Raw genomic sequence first — 17,710 nt, forward strand, 5'->3', positions numbered from 1 at the left:
GAAAAGTCACATTTTACTATCTTTTTCATTCAATCTGAAATGTAAACAGTGTCTTACACTTCATGTGCAAACAGAAAGATTGATAAACTTCAGAAAGCTTTTGTGTTAAGAAAATACTACAGGAAGCAAAACAATACAAAAAACCAAGGAGTGTTTGCTTCACTTAATTTGACCTTGGCTTGATGCAAACTAAAAAGCAATACAGAACTAAATAACATCTCCAAATATGAAAATGCAAAACAAATAAAGTTTGAAACAGTCACATTGAGGTTTGCAGCAAATGAGAGCTGGTGTGGAAAAAAAGAAGCTTGATATCAGGGATTATAAATAAATACACAAATGAGATTTAAAAACATGCATTATACAAAATAACTACTTGCCGTGTACTTCAATGTACACATGCCAAATATCTATACTGTGCTGGTTTGGTACAAATATATGTATCAATACACCCCAATACACATATAATCATGCATACATGTAAATATTTTAGTTCTATTCTAACCTCTGCATGGGAAATAAAACCCTTTTGTACACAGCTTAATGAAATTATCAGCTTTTAGCTTGAATAATAATTTATCGTGCAAGTATTTATTTTACATGAGCAGTTGTGAATATGCTCAAATTCAATGAGTTTTATAAACACATCAATGTAGAATGACACAAAACTACTTTGTGTACCAAGTCTCATTTTAAACACTCCCTTTCAAAGCACATGTATAAGCTTTATACAGTAGTTGATGACTGTGGAACCGCCAAGGATTCAAAGCCAAGAAAGTAGTTGTGCTTAAAATAAAAACTGAAAACATAGAAAAACTGTGGACCTGTCTTTCAACAAAAACAGAAAAAACAACATTACATGCTGTTTGACTGCCAATGTTTGAACAAAAACAAAAGTCTGTTCAACCTTTCCAATTCAAGATGAAAACAAAACACCAAATTTCTTACATTGTCTCAAAAGCCTACCAGTGTAAATTTTGTTTACCAGTATAAACATTTTCCTAATATTTGTCTCTCGTGCTTTAATAGGTATGATTATTTTTTGCCAAACTTCCAAAGTCTGAAAGAGAGGTTGGTATAAAAAAGGCCAGATTTTACAAATTGCTTGAATATTAAGTGATTTAATCCAAAAATACTTCTGGGAAAATATCAGGAGTGAAAAGTTCACACTGGTCCGAGCATTAAAGGTCTTATTTCCTTCGTGAGTATGAACACACCACTTCATCCACCATCTTCTTGTTGTTTCACCTTTCTGCCTCTCTCTGTTCTTTCATATCATCTGTCAGAGCAGAGGATGAGCGACACTATGAGGACGGTTACACACAAAGAGACAGACAGAGAGACTACCGCAGCAGGACATGAGATCGTTTATTTCTCTGCAGACGCAGCTGACACTTCCAGACAAACATCCACATTATAACAACTTATTTAGATGTGTCTGAACGGAGTCGGCACCAATCACAATAAATGTAATCTCAGAGTGCTATAAAGAAAATAGTAAATAATCCATACATTCTCTGTACAGTCTTTTTCCTGTTCAGGGTCATGGGGAGCTGGTGCCTATCTCCAGCTGTCATTGGGTGAGAGGCAGACTACACCCTGGACAGGTCACCAGTCCATCACACGGCCGCACATAGAATCAACCAACCTTTCAAGCTCACACCTTGTGTCAATTTAAAGTTGCCATTTAAGTCTCCATTGGATTGTGGGATAAAACCAGAGTACCTGGAGAAAACATGCATTTACAAAAGCAAATTGTAACAAGTTTTACACGTAAACACATGTATGAGGTACATTTTAAAGAGGTGTTGCAGTTTTTCTACCAGTCTCAGAAATTTAAAGTCAAACTGGGCTTTTGTTAAGTCAGCCAGGAAACTTAGAAAACACTCCACAGAACAGGGAAGAAAAGAAGAACTGGCACAGAAATATAGAGAACCAAAGGATAGCACATCCAAATAAAAGCTGAACAGTGTGGTCTACGCAGTCCAGTGCAGTGGAGGACTGTTCAGACCTCTGTATGGGCGCCACAGACGCAGCACATTGGTGGAGAGACAACTTTTAGTGACAAGAATCAGTTGTTCATCTACATCTCAAGTAAAAGGGACACACTTTGAAGTCAATAACATGCACATTTTGGACATAGCAGACAGATGGCTTGAAAGAGGAGTGAAGGAAAACTGACAAAGTGTTTTGGATAAAAGACGAAACTCTTTCAACAAAGACGAACCCGTTTAGTGGACCTGATTCAACCTTGTTAGATTCTTCTACCTGGATTATAGAGCATGCATCAAGACAATACAAATGAAAACAACTCCTATCCTGCCGCCATTCCTACAGTGCAGTAGTGTTATTTTCTCTGTAGCGACACCTGTTGTTTAAGAGAAGAACTGCAGAGAGTGCACATGTCTGAAGCAACACTGTTATGACGATATTACATCTGGTTCACATCAGAACTATCACTCGAGAATAATCTTGACTTAAGAAGGTAATGTGCTTAATACTTGACTGAACATGAGAGTCACTGAATACAATCAATATCAACTCTCTTATATCTTACGTTAGTCACATTGTTACATGGCTGCTCTAAAGAATTATGGTAAGAAGCTCAACAATATGTCTGCTGTGTAAAAAAAACAGTTGTGTATTGTCTGTAGTTTGAGCATTTGAGCAATGAAGCACAATGCTGAAACTGGCTATGCCTTTTTCTTTTTCTTCCTCTTCAATTGTTGAATCAGAAGCCAGTTTTAGTCTGTTCAATCCCCCCCTAAGGAAAACCTAAAGAGAAGAGATGTTTCCCACGAACAGAGATTAAACAAAACACTTCGTGGTTCTGGGTGATCACCTCATTGGCCTGAGTGAATTGTGGCAGATGTTGCCAAAGCCCTAATTGTACACTATGTATTTCAAACAGTGTTACCAGACGTGTACAAAAACTATTTGCCTTACATTTGAGGTTTGAGATGTGACAGCTTTGGCTTTACTAAAGACATTTGGGGTTTGGATATTTGCCAGATGTTATTGTTTAAGCGAGAGTCAGACTCCATGAGAAGTCACAAAGTCAGCTCTCATTCACGTGGTCACGTAATGAAAATTGCGTCATTTTGTTCACATAGCAGCTTTATCCACCCCTTCCCGGCACAAGGCCCTGGCCGAACTTTTTCTCACAGGGGTTTGTGCCAAGTGTTGCGATTGGTCAGAAGTTGTTGTGGGCGTGTTTATAAGGAAAGGTTGGTGAGCTTTATTGGAGTCATTTAGCTTCTACTGCTCCACCGAGAAGCAGCTGGAGGCTGGTAGAAAATACAGCCGTCTTTACAACTGTTCCAGAAAAACAAGAACAGTAGAGTTGAGAAGTTGAGAAGAAACCTGTTTTAACGCAGCAGGAGGAGGGAGGAGCTTCCTGGGAGTTCTGAGCTGAGTGTCTCATGGATGATGAAAGGTGTGTGAGAAAACGAACGACTTGCAACCACGTGACCACAAACCAACTTCTTGACTTCTCATGGAATATGATGGGGTCTTTAGCCTCATCACAAACAGAGGTTGCTCTTATTTTTATTCAAAGTGAGTGCTTCTGCATATCGAGCATTTCGGTGGATCTCACACAGCAGAACATGTAAAACAGACGAGAAGATGTTAAATCCTTGGAAGACACACAAGCAGTGTCTTCATGCCAAACTGATTGAGAATACAAGAAGGTTTAAGGTAAAAAGGATTACTGAACAGGGGACTGAGTTTATTGGCTTGGATGACCATGTAATATTTATTAGGAATGTACCGATGCCACATTTCTTTCAAACCAAGTACAAGTACTTACATTCGAGTACTTGTCAATTCTTAGTACATATACAAGTACTAATCAGTGGCGTGTGGTCATGTGAGAAAAAAGTAAAAAACAGTAAAAAAAAAAAAAAAAAAAGCTAATATTAATACTTTTTTATATTTAATTTGAGTTACAAATGCAATTTCTGAAGGATTTCTCACTCTCTGTTGCCATTATAATATTTATAGACATTTAGTTGTCAGATTTTTCTAAGAAGTGCTCAAGTTTTTTACTGATATTAATAACATACAGTATTTTATCTTGTTGATGTAATATAAAACTGCCAGGAGTGAGACATGCAGTAACCTACTCAGGTTTTTCTACTTGGGGAGCTTGTGAACTCATAACCTGATTCTTCTTCTGCTGTTTTCTTTGACTACTTAATATGAAAATTTATATAAAAAAACAGAGCTCCAAAGTGCATACATTATGCTTTTTTTCTTTTTTGGGTGGGTGGGAGTGGGGGAGGGAGGGGGTTAATGAAACAAAATCTCTCTTAAAATACAAAACTAAGCAAAATTTTGGTCAATGGCATCACATTTGAAAATAATACCACTTGAAAACAGCAAAAATCTTAATTCTGTATTAATAGTAACTCTTAATGCAATTATTTTTCTCCTAATCTTACCTTTGTGGTTTCGTCTCATCAAGGGAACCCGCTTCTCTCTATAATGACAGTGCTGCCTTTTCACCCAGTGAACCTAAAAATTACAACAACAAATAATTAGTGTTGGTAAATTCCTTTCTACAAGATTTTCTTTGTCTAATATAATGATGATAACAAATATTTTATTATGTTTTCCCCTTTCAGGCTCATCAAAACAGACTTACTGCAGTTGTGCTCTGACAATCTTCAGTTTCACTTTTCTTGGTCTAACTTTTTGTCCACGATTGTGGAGTTTTTAGGATGAAAAAAACTAAAATAAAAGGCATGGAACAAAAAAATATTTTGTTCTTTTAGTTTCATTCTTCTATGAAAAGAGGAAAATCCACAGCACAGAGGGAGTTGGGCATCTTTGTGAGGAGTGGTAAAAGGTTTCCTCTTCATTAGTTCAAAGAGTGCTCACTTGCTCTCTCCTTTACAGTGCCATTGTCCTAGGTTAAAAGCAACAAAAACACTCCCGTCTCACCCACACCTCTGTCCTCCACAGAGCACATGCACGAATACATACACACTTTCTTTCATAGGCCGCTGCTTGCAGCTTTGATCTGATAAGAGGCTAGTCCTTGTGAAGGTAGACGCAGTAAATCAAACGGCAGATCACAGACACACACGTGCACACACACACTCACACATGCATACATATCACTGTCAGGCCACTATTGTCCTCTCACACTTAAATCAGAGTGGAAGAGGTTGAGAATAAATACTATTGAGATGCGGCTGAAGTCTTTTATGTCCTAAAAGCCTGCTGGCTTTATTCTCCCTTCATGTTCTTCAATTAGACTCAATTAACAAAAGCTAGGAGCTGGTCTCAACTACCCAGAGAAGACAGCTGTTAAAGCTAAGAACACTACATATGTGACAGTAAATACACCAGACAGAAAGACGATGTGAAATCCATACAAATCTGCAAGCAGAATGAAATTAGTGTTTATTTTTCTTTGCCTATACTGATTTCTGCTCATTAAAATGGCTTTAAGCACATTTGGGTAAATATTTAAGCTATTCCTCATTAGCAAGATGAACATGGTCTTTGTTTCTTTAGTTCTTTAAGAAACTAAAACTAGTTCACATAATTATTTATGCACAGCATAATGTATAGCTATAGTAGCATTATGGTATACAAGCAATAGACTCATGAAACATAAACCTACAACAAATAAGTTAAAAAAAAGACAAAAACCATTTGATCTGGTTATTAAGCATCACAAGAAGAAAACTTTTAAACCCCCAAAGCTCTGTAGTGCTTCCTGTCAGGCTGGGTCTGTTATATTTTTAAAAATCTTTCAGAAATGTTTGACAGTAAAGGCCAAAAACTGTTGGATAATTTTATTTAAACACAATGTACTCACTTTTTTCAGATCAGCCTTCAAGCACAAACCATCAACATATTAAGAATACTAGACGTTATGTTCCCGCTTTCCCATAAAACCAGCTGGAACTGGTTTATGGGTGCTGCCATGTTGTACCCAGAGTTTGAGCACCAGGGCTTTAACTCTTCCACACACAATCATGGTGTCACCTGAGCTTTGATTCAAGCACAAAATAATAACTAATTACAGCGTTAAACAAATGATTATTTGAGCATACAGCAGAAAGGTGAGAAATACTTAATCAACAAGAGTAAACACCTGAAAAAAAAATATTTAAAAAGGTGTATTTTGGGAGACCCTGGTTCGGTTCCAGTTTAAACGTCCTGATTCCCGTCTGATATTTAGTAATTTATTAACAGCCCATGGTCCAAACACAAAATGTACACAAAACTTTTGTGGGCATTCACATACTCATGGATTCATTTGTGCGTGTGTGTGTGCAGACATCAGTGTGGGCGTGTGTCCCAAATGCCTTGTTAAAGCCCTCCAGCCCCTCCTCAGGAGAACCAGCCAGGACACGCTGATCAATACACATGATAGGGAGCTAATCGCTCTCTGTCAAACCAGGTCCTGCCAGCTGCTAATGGCACATGCTCAACAAGGAATTGTGTGTGTGTGAGCATGCAATGGCCTTAATGGCCGATTGAGTTCTCTTTGGGGAGGTTTGCTCAAGGTTAGACTCTGGGGACGAGGTGCAATTGACAACACTGTCTGTGACACTGACCCCTTCACCTTCAGGGCATTCATCATCCTACTGTCACACACAGACAGCGCTCACATACACAAACACATACCACAAATGCAACACAAAGTTCATATAATATCATGTGAATCAAAAATAATGACTTATCAAAAACAACAAATCGAGCTCCTCAATACCATGTTACAATGCAAATAAAGGTCCTGCAACCTTCAGTACAAAAGCAGTTAAGATTTCTTCATTTAAAAAACTGAAGTCTTGCTAAATAGAAAAAGAGGCGTACAGTCTGATATCTTTGAGAAAAGACAGACGACAGCAACGAAAGCTGTACAGAAAAAGAGGGAAACAAAAAGAGCAGTGGAACGCTCACAACTGAACAGCTGAGGTAGAACTGACAGAAACACAATGTGAGTTTGTGGAGGACGAGTGGGAAAAAAAGCGAAAGATGGAAGCAGTGAAACCATGTGTGTATTTTAAGATATCCCATGAAGAATCTGTGTGGGTGAGTGTGTGTGTACATCCACAAATATCTCTCCAGAGTTGACTGTGGTAAGAAAACCAGAGAAAGAGAAGTGTGTGTAGGTGTGTGTACATATAACACTCTGTTGTCTCTGTATGAATGAGTGGATGTGGTGGATGGCAGGCAGCTGCAGCGGTGTGATAGCCGAGCCGAGCTGCACAGATATCAGCCTTGACATTTTGGGCTTCACTACCCCGCTCACGGCCCCATGGGAAAGTGATGGCGAATGCACCGGCAGTGGACACATCCGCCTCCACAGACCCCCCACCGTCCACCCACAACCCTATCCTGCCCCCCATGGCTGTCAATCTCAGCGCTGTGCTTCCTGACGCTCTGTCAGACCCGACCTGATCTCAGTCCTGGTTGGATCCATGATGGCAGGCAGCAGTGAATGCAGCACATGACCCTCCATCACCAAGACGGCACAGCACAGAGCTGATTCCTATCTGGTTCTCTTCTCTCCCACCCACCCCTCAACTCTCTGCCTCTTCATTCAATCTCCCATCTTGAGCTGCCAGACTGAAAAGACTGAAAGCCCCGACCAAAGAGAGAAAAACTACAGAGCAGAGGGTTTGTGTGTGTGCTTCCGCCGACTAAAAGACAGAGGAAGAGTGTGAGCTCTGCAGAGGCCAGGACTGAAGGGAGGGAAGGGGAGCTGATAACAGCCAGATACACTCTGGCCCCTCTTCGAGCCTCCTTCTAGGGCACCTCTTGGCCTTCTCTCCCTCCTTTGCCTTACTCTCTCCGAGTCTCCCTCCTCACCCACCCTCGGGCCCTCTAGTGTGCTGCTCACTCCATTGTGTCAGCCTTCAGAAGTGCTCAGTTTGAGTGGCAGGCCGTCACAGATCAGTTCCCAGCTAAAGCGGCCCGGCAGGCCAGGGTGACGGGCCAGGAAGGGATCTAAGTGGGGTTTATCAGGGCTTCTTAACGCCTCTCCGGCTCCCTGACACAAAAGAGAGGGGGTATTAAACATCTAAAGCAAACCAAAAGGCGTGAAAGCTCCTTATAGGGCCGCAGGATTGCGGATGTGACTAGAGTTTAAAAAGGAGAAGAAAAAATAAAATAAAAAAATAAGAGGGAAACACACAGACACACGCCTCAAGAGTCAGGAAGCACTGAGGGAAAATTCAAATTTTTTTTTTTTTTTCAGGTCTCTGCAAATGGAGGAGTGGATGGGAGAGAGAAAGAAAACAGAGGAGAAAACCAGTTTAACAATATTTTCTATTATAAGCTCATAAACAACATCCTTAGTTTCTGCCTTGCTTTAGCCTAAATGGCATTAAGTGTTACAGATATTTAAATAAATTCATGCTCTGTCTTTTAAACATGTTATGTAAATTCAAACACACAAACATATCTCACTGCATGTTAAAAGTCTAGTTAGATAGCCTAGTGGCTTGAGTCTAAAATGTGGAATTAACCTGAACTTTATCCTGGTTCTATAAGATAATTTTCAGTTTCTCTTTGTTCAGTTTATTAAATATATTGAAAATAAAAATGCCCGCATAAGCAAGACCAATCAATTCTAAATATAGCCTGTGGCTTGTATACCAGCCTATCAATGGTACATGCCTTGCAATTTCTTTCTTTATACATATATATACATATACATATATATATATATATATATATATATATACATATACATATATATATATATATATATATATATATACATATACATATACACATATATATATATATATATATACATACATATATATATATGTGTGTGTGTGTTTGTTCATAATAAGTAAACATCTCAATTTAAGCCAGAATGTCAATTTTTTTGGGAGCTGCCATGTTGTATTTTTGTCTGTGCACTCCGGATGTGGGACTTCACCCCCAAGTCCAAAAGTCATGACTCATTACGCACCCTCCCATGTCGCTAACAGGCTGACACATTGTCTGGCACTGTGTAACATGATGCTTTTCTTTAAACCTCAAATTGTTATTCAAACTAAAAGGTATTACTCCGGTCCTGTCTCTTATAATATATCATAATGTTAAAAACCCTTTTCAAGATTTTTCTTTTTTTAATTCAACTTTTAGTTGATTCATGTAGAGTCAAGATACAGATCTTTTGTGAAACAATGACTTAGTATCATATTTTCCACATGCTCACTATCACTTTAGGCAGAATCTGACTGGGCTGCAACTGTTGGGGACTCAAAATTGCAAGAAAATAGGCAAACTGTCTGTTGCAGTGTTGCTGAATTGTGAGTATTTGCGACCAAATGACCAGCAAGCCGTCAGGCTGGATTTTGAATGGCCATATATTTAAAATCACTGCCTCGTTTTGTGTGCACAGCTTGTAAACCTGCATTCCAGACCGTGGACATCGTTTCATTGCCCGTCTCTGCCCACAATTTGCCTCAGCCCACTTTGTACCCACCTTGGCATCTGCCCCCACATTTAAAATTTAATCTATTGGAGTCATTTTTGAAATGAACATGCAGATTTGGACCAAACTTTTAATAATTAGTAATTATAATTGCAATGTTTTTTTTAGACCAGGGCCACATATAGGGCTGTAGCCTCGGATGTTTTCTGTCACATGAGAGCAAGTGTCTCTAGTTTTATGGAAACTAAACTGAGAAGGGTTCAAGACACCAATGACAACTGACTATTTTAAGTGTTTTAATTTAAAATGTGAACACAATTGATAGCAGGATTTCCAGCAGAAGATAAATATATTAAATATGCATAAAAACCACTGTAGAGAATCGTTAAGATTTTAGTTTCACAGTAGTAGCTGGCTCCTGTAGAAGCTCCAGTCATGATTTGGTTTTCTTTGTATTTTCTTAGGATTTTCTACTAAATTTCCCTAATAAAAAATTACTTTTAATGGATTCTTCCAAGATGGATTGAATGCTGTGCCGCCTTAGTGATTTTTTTGTTGAATTTTAAACATTTGTTTCAATGATTAACAAAGCCATCCGGAGAGGAGTTTAAAAGCAAGCGCAACTGATTGTGCTTTTCAAAGCCCAACTACTGCTCATAAAAAGACTCAAATCCCCAATGAGCTGGAGATGCTGTGGATAAAGAAAAGAGCAAAAGAAAAGGACTGTTGAGGACAAAGGTTTAAACCCTTTTTTCACCTGATCATAACAAGGAATGTCAAATAACAAAGTTGTATGAGAAAGTGTTGTCAGGGACACGTCTGGAATATCCTTTCATCAAGTGCTTCAGCTCAGTGACACTAAGGACAGGTTGTTCTTGCCCACTATGTTTTTTAATTACAAATGACACAGTTTGATGTTAATTTTTCATAGTCTTTTTGTCTAAACAATGTTTCCAAAGAATATATTGTGTGACAACATACAGCAATTCTCCACTGGATGTGAATATAGTTATCTTTGATTCAGCTGAGCAGACATTTTTTATTACAAATCTATTAACTGTCGTATGTTCAAACAAAGGAAGGCACCAGACAAATAAAATGAATTTAATGAATGCATTTGATTCATCAAATAAAAATTACAAATCAAACTTACATTTGTTAGGTATATGTACTCAAATAGATGTGGAGTATGTTGGTGTACCTGCTACAAAGCAAAGGTTTCATTTTTTTCTATTTATTATTTTAAAGCTCATCTAAACTTGACTTTTCAGTAAATCGTCCAAACAAAATTTTAACAAACACTGTTTCCACTAGCTCCTCTTTGAGCTAATAGTCTGTTGCTGTCAGTTTGAGCATTTGCATCAATAAAGTGTATCTGCAGCTCGGTTTCTTTAATCAGACTTCAGGAAAAAGGAAAATAAAACTCAAACCACAAGACCTGGTGCGTACTGCAAACAGAGATTTACTGTATGTGTGTGTTTAGTGTGTAATACACCAGCGGGGCCGATGTGTGTATGTCAGATGCTGGCAGGGGGTTTGTACCGGAGACATTTTGTAAAAGGTCAAAGCAGAGTTCAGTCAGAGACATGCTTGTGCATTTTAGAATGAAACTGCAAGAGGTATGATAGTTAGGCCAGTTCAGATGAGACGAACTGACTGGAGGCTGTTTCAAGTAAACAAGAGATTCAGATAAAGATAATCCCACATTCGCATCCCCTCTGTCTCTGACTTCATGTCAGCAAATCTGTCCCCAATATGTTAGCAGAATGAAAGTGCATCTTGTGCATTTCCCTCTGTTTTCTCTGAGCACCCACATGTTTATGTTGTGCTGCTTTTCCTCAGCCTCGATAATTATGTCATTAGCCGTGTGTTCACTCCAGCAGCTGACAGAAGGCTGCATCGGGCACAATTACAACATGGAAAAACCTTCACCTCCTCATTTAAGAAAACCACATTGTAAGACTTTTGGCCTTTGTAAATATATTCTATCGTCGTAAAAGAATTATTATAAAAAAGATTTTGACTAAAGATGACCTACGACAAACTTCGAGCAGCGTCAGAGATTTTCTGGCTAGTCGTGCAGTGCTGCGACAGATATCTACAACCAACCAATAAGAATCCAGCCACAGCGTGATGTGAAATGAATAGATAATAGCAACAAGAAAGTCTGCACGAAAGCACATGTGGGCTAATAAAGAAGCAGAATTTATACAGCTTTGGCAACAAAGGGAGTGTCTATGATGCGTCTATCTTCCCAGCCATGAGCACTATTCTCTTTTTTTCACCCTCTCCCTTCTTTTAGAGTCTGAATCCAATATTAAAAGTGATAACACTAGCACTTGCCTCTTATGTACGCCTTCTTGTGATGTATGTTTGTGGTGTCATTCTGCTGCTGCAAGAAGTTGCAGTTTAGCATCTAAGGCTGCCATGAATATTTGTCATAATAATATCATCCGCAGCTTCAACAATGTTTAATGAGCCAGGTTCAGTTTTCAAAGGCTAAAGGGGTCTAAAACATTTGAGCACTTCAAGCTAGCTGACAATATATTGATGGTTTGTAGGCCCTGGAAGGTTTCCTTGGTTTACAGCAGCAGAACAAACATGTTGCTCAGTCAGAGAGGCTGTGAGGAGCCAGCAGGAAAAACAAAACCTCTGTAATTGTTTTTAAGCTGCTAAATGACTCTATGAGGCTAGACAAATTGTCTGTCTGCTTCATATTTCAGTGTACAAATCTCTGAGGAAACTTTTGGACCAAACTCTGGGCTCACGTTCAATAACGCTCTGCTGGTGTTGTGTCTAGTTTCTGATCACCCATCAAGATCTGATTCCCCACCAGCTTCCCTCTGTTTTCTTCTCATATTCTGTTGTTTAAAGCTATGATATTTTAAGTAAAATGCTGAAAAGACACACCCAAATTTCTTTTTGTGTTGTATTTTTGACCTTTGTAGCAGAAGAAACACATCCCAACGACTAGAAATTGCCTATACTTAGGTGTGCACAGTTCTTACCAACAGATCCTTAAAACATGTTGAATAGGTATTTTATTTTTAAACACATAAACAATCAGAGCTTCATTTTATTTATTTGTCATGCTGGAGTTGGCCTTCTGAACTTATATTTTGTACTTTACTTTTCACAAGTCTTTGTTTACATTTCATTTTGTGTTATATTGTAAATGCCAAAGTTGCATGTTAAAAATAAAATAAACTAAAAACAAAGCGGTTGATTTTATCCATAAACTCTGAGTGAATTCAGAGTTGACTTACTTACAGCGGGGAAACTCAACTCTGTTCGGTCAACTCTGAGTATCTTGAACCTGAGTTCAAAGCATGCATGAGTGCAATAAAAGCCATCGCCATAGGAGCACTGATACTTCGATTCACCGTAGAAACTGCAGAAAAAACAGATCTATGATGTTTCTCCAGGCAAAGTAGACGAAGTACACATAAAGTACACAGGGATACACATGATGATGTCACAGCTCAGCAAAACTGATTAGTGTATCCCTTTAGTTTATGTAGATTTTTTTTTAATAGTTTGATTTTTCCACATTTCTATAATTAGTCAGTTAATTATAGAAAGTACATAGTCCACATTTCTTTAAATAAAAAATCTGTCAAAATGTTGATTTGGAAAAAAAAAGTTTTTTACTCTAAGAAGACTAAGAAGACCCTGTAATGGACTAGTGACCTGTCCGTAGTGTCCTCTGCCTCCAGCACCCCATGACCCCGAATGGAAAAAGTGGGGATGGATGGATGGATGGATGGATGGATGGATGGATGGATGGATGGATGGATGGATGGATGGATGGATGGATGGATGGATGGATGGATGGATGTTACTGGAACTCCCGTTTAGGTGGGTGGATTTTCACAGGAGAAAGGGGTTAATTGTTGGACCAATATTACAAATGCATTTGTATTTAGGGAATTTAATAAAAAATAATGTGAATTACTCATATTTATTTTTGTTTAAATTGTGGAGATGTTTTAATCAGCGAAAGAATTTCTGAAAAATATTTCTCTGTGCGGTGCACAGTTTGCTATGGTGTAAGCGCTGAGGTTTTTTATTGGACATCTGTGGCCGGATAATGTTACTGACATAGCTTAAATGAGTGAATTTGATGAAAAGAGATATTATTCCATCAAAAAAAATATCTGGGAATCAGAACACATCCAATCTAGGCCTGGAAATCCTCTCTCAGTGTCAGGCCTCATAATTGTTTAAATCAGACTGTTTAAAAATGAACAACTCATGTCAAACAGCATGCTTCAGATGGGAGGGGACCCACAGAAACTCAGGGTTTCTTCCAGAAAATCTGCCAACAAGCAGGTTTAGTTCACAGAGTCTGTTACCATGCTGATCCACTCACCATGCTGTTTCACTGAACTCAGGATTAACTTACCCAGAGCTGTTCACATTGCCCACCTTCAGGAAAGCCCCCCAGCAAATGCAGCTAATAAACTCACTTGATTCTAACAAAAGAAGTTATCCAGAAACCTGCAACAATAACGTCTTCTTTCATCTTCCAAAAACAAACATTTTTATTGCGTTAAGGATTAAAACATATCCTAAATAAAGAATAGTCGGGGATAGTTTCCTGCCTCAAAGTAAAAAATGCATTTATTCACATCAATTACTTCGACAAGCAGCCCTTAATGGAAGGACGTTTAACAGCAGAAAACCAAATTTATCTACATCCAAAAGCTTATTTGTGTATACCATTAAATGTATGACTCATTAGAAAATGTGGGACATTTTGGTAGAGTAGATTCATTTTCACCTAAAGTTATGAAAGTAGAAAAGTAATTAAAGTTACAGTTTAATGAAACCATGAACCATACATAGAGTCGCTAGAGATTGCACATAAATTACTTCAATTAATCACATGCACACTGATTCAGATGATAACTCTAAATCACACAGTTCGGAGTATTTCTCTCTTTATTCCCTGTTATTTATTTATACTTTGCTTGCATGTGTGTGTGTGTGTGTTTTGTGACTGAAGGGGATGTGCTGAAGAAGGGCCAAAGGTCTGGTGGACCCTGGAGAACAGACAGGACCAAAGTCACATCTCCAACCCTCCCCTCTCATCCCGCCTCCTTCACCCCACGCTGTCACGGGATATCTCCGAGGGTGACGGTTTCCCTGGCAACTAAAGCCCGGTCAGGAGGCTGCATTGTGTGCTCAGACGCTGGTGATGCAGAACGGTTTGCTCAAGGTGGCGAGGGAGGGGAACACAAAAGTGATAGTGTGGTGATGGAATAGGCACAAGCAAGATGAACACGCTTTTAACCGTTACTCATCACTTGGCTCTGTTTCTTTCTTTTTTTCTGTCTTTCTTTCTTTCTTTTTTCTTTCTAATCAACACTCATTAAAACAGCAACACCAGCCAGATGAACTTCCATTTGCATACATGCGCTTGGTAAAATCAGAACTGATGCCAGAGTGTGAAGTCCCCCTGATGTGGCCATGTTAAATGCATCAAACAGTCACGTCTAAGTAGCTGAACACTCTGATCCACCAGAGTTACAAATCTGTTTCCTGCTGTGTTACACAGACAGTGAAAGTCAGACCTCAGCCCACCTCCTCCCCACATTTGTGAGATTTTCCTTTTTTTATCCAGCAAACTGTTTACTGTATTTAATAGGCCAGTTAGAATAAGACTTACCCCTGCTGCAGTCGCTAGTCCATCCTCAAAGGTGACTCTGTCAGGGCGCCCCCTGCTGTCTCTTAAGGTGTACAGACCTTCCAGGCTGCCAACCTGCAGAGAGGAAAATGCAGAATGCTGCCAGGTTACCCCCAAACACTCAGGCCATAAATGACTGCAGCATCTGAAAGGCAGAGGCGAGCGATGATGTTTTTGCCTGCGTTTGTGTGTGTGTTCTTGTGTGTGTCTGTTACCTAAGCATCTCATGAACCACTGGATGCATGTTAATGAAACTTGCAGAAAGTAATCATTGGATAAACAGCTGATTACCTTTTGAAGTCAGCTTGAATTCAGATGGTTTCCACAGCGAACTGACTTTAAAAAAACACAAAACGTAGCTCTAATTCAGTCAGATTTACAGGTACGGTGCTAAAACTTGGCACGGTTGTAGCCGAGAGCCATTCACAACACAGACTCCAAGTGCTGTTCATTATACACCAGCTTTGCCTAAAACTTTAGCATTGCTTGTTGGAGTCAACCCTGTTTGTCTGTTAGCAAAATATCTTCTGAACTACCAGATGGTATTAAATGAAACTTACCAGTCATTAAGACATTAGGATTCTGCAACAAACAGTTCGGGCTGCTGAGATAATCATTGGTGACACACTGACCCACATTCAGGATCTGTACTTTTCATGGACAAGAAAAAGAGCTGAGAAAATCATCTGTGACCCCTCACACCCAGGACATGCATTGTTTGAGCTGCTGTGAACAACACCATCCAGGCATAAGAACAGTTTTTCCCACAATCCATCTACCTCATGAACAATTAGTCATATATATATATATTTGTGTATATATAGATATAGATATGTTGTATAGCATAAATATGTACATTTCTACATTTATCATGTTAGTTCACACATAACTTAACCGGACAAATGCAACCAACTGCCTACAGCCCAGCTGATCAACATGTTTCCCCTACACTCTTAGACATTATCTACTTGCTGTCAATTTGTTCTGTGATATGTGTGTGTAACTACTGGAATCTTCAGAAACCAAAAAAATTATGATTCACTTTTGAAGTCAAGATGGATGCCACAGCTAATCAACCTTAGGCAATGCTAAAACAGCTATAACTCAACATAACAGATATTGAGCTAAAATTTGATGTTGTAGTACCTGAGAGTCATTCACAACCCATAACTCTAAGTGTGACATCTCACAATATTACATGAGACTGCACACAATGATCTCAGTATAAAACTCTGGCATGAGAGGTGTGCATTCCTTCCTTCAAGGAATGCTACACCTTCAGTTATTTAAGAAATTGTGGAAATGTTGCCGAACTTCAGATTATGATAAGAGTGTAAAAGGAAGAAAAACGGTGCACTTGTATTTATCAACACAGAGACACCAGTGAAGGGACAGAGCGAGGGTCAAAACACATAACCTATATTCAGCCATAATCACCTGCATGACCCTTCACACCGCCTGATTACACTGCATCCCCTTCAGCCATCTGTCTTGTGTGGGTTTTTCTGAGAGAGGTGGGCCAAAATCAAATAGCACAGAGTTTATCTAACCTTATCCAAGGCTTTTCATTTCCAAGCCTTATAAACTCAATCGTATTGACCGCCTGGGAGAGTTAGAACTAACTAAGTGAAATCTACTCGGCAGCAATTGTGTGCCAGGCGCATGTTGTGTATCTGTGTGTGTGTGTGAGAGACTGTGTGTGTGTGTGTGGCTTGCTGATTCTATCTTCCTTCACTTCCATTCTCTCTATTCTCTGTCCCTGAGGTGCATCAGGGCTGAGACTGCCGAGTAAATTGTCCCAAATTGAGTTCCTTCTTGCCGGCAGATACAGGCCACATCCCGACCGTTTAGAACGAGGCAGAGAAAGAGGAGGAAGGAGAGAGAGAGAAAACAATCACAGCACACATCACTCGCTTGAAAAATTTCTATCTAATTTCTCTCCCTGGCTCTCTTTCCATCCACCCTCTCTGTCTCTCCTCCTTCTTCTTCTCTGCAGTGCTGATTTTCCTGCTGCCTTTCTGTCTTCTTCTCCCAGCACATTATTCTACTCTCTCCATCTTTATTTCACTCTCTCTGCGTCTTCACCTTGTCTTTGTCTGCTGCGACACATGTACATCGGTCTTTCCTTGCTCAGCTTGGCTTTTTCTTCCCTTTGATGATTTGCTCTCCTCTTGCTTGCCGCTCTTCCTTTATCTTTTTTTGTGTGTGTGTGTGTGTGTGTGTGTCCTTTCTCCCCTCCACTCCCTGCCATCTTCCTTCTTCTTCCTCCTCTCCCCTACACCAGCAAGAATTCTCTTCCCTCTCCCCGCCCTTTTCTTGCCTCAGTTTCAATCCTTCCTTTGCCTTCTCATTCCTCCCCTCTGTACCCGGTGACTTGGTACCCATCAGCGCAGACGTCCTGGGTGGAGGAGTCTGGCTCTGACAATAATCACACACCAAGTTTATAACAGTGGCAGCCCAGCTGAGCTGAGCTGAACTAAGCACACACGACTCCCCTGATGTCAGCACACTCCATTTAACTCGGCAGGGGGGCTGCAGGCTGGCTGGGGTGGGAATGAAGCATGAGACAGAGATGGGAATGCCGGTGTGTGTGTGTGTGTGTG

At 39.6% G+C, this 17,710-nt stretch overlaps 1 protein-coding gene across 1 annotated transcript in view; it reads right to left on the reverse strand.

The window, feature by feature from the left end:
* LOC108234188 (furin-like protease kpc-1) overlaps positions 1 to 17,710 on the reverse strand; it is a 237,756-nt gene that overhangs the window by 195,786 nt on the left and 24,260 nt on the right. Inside the window, exons 3-4 of the mRNA XM_017413192.3 lie at positions 15,090 to 15,182; positions 4,446 to 4,518 (exon numbers count right to left, since the gene is read on the reverse strand). Coding sequence (XP_017268681.2) covers positions 4,446 to 4,518; positions 15,090 to 15,182 — 166 coding nt within the window. The remainder of the gene's footprint in view (positions 1 to 4,445; positions 4,519 to 15,089; positions 15,183 to 17,710) is intronic.

Source organism: Kryptolebias marmoratus, linkage group LG16, assembly GCF_001649575.2.
Source record: "Kryptolebias marmoratus isolate JLee-2015 linkage group LG16, ASM164957v2, whole genome shotgun sequence".
In the NCBI taxonomy this organism is placed as follows: domain Eukaryota; kingdom Metazoa; phylum Chordata; class Actinopteri; order Cyprinodontiformes; family Rivulidae; genus Kryptolebias; species Kryptolebias marmoratus.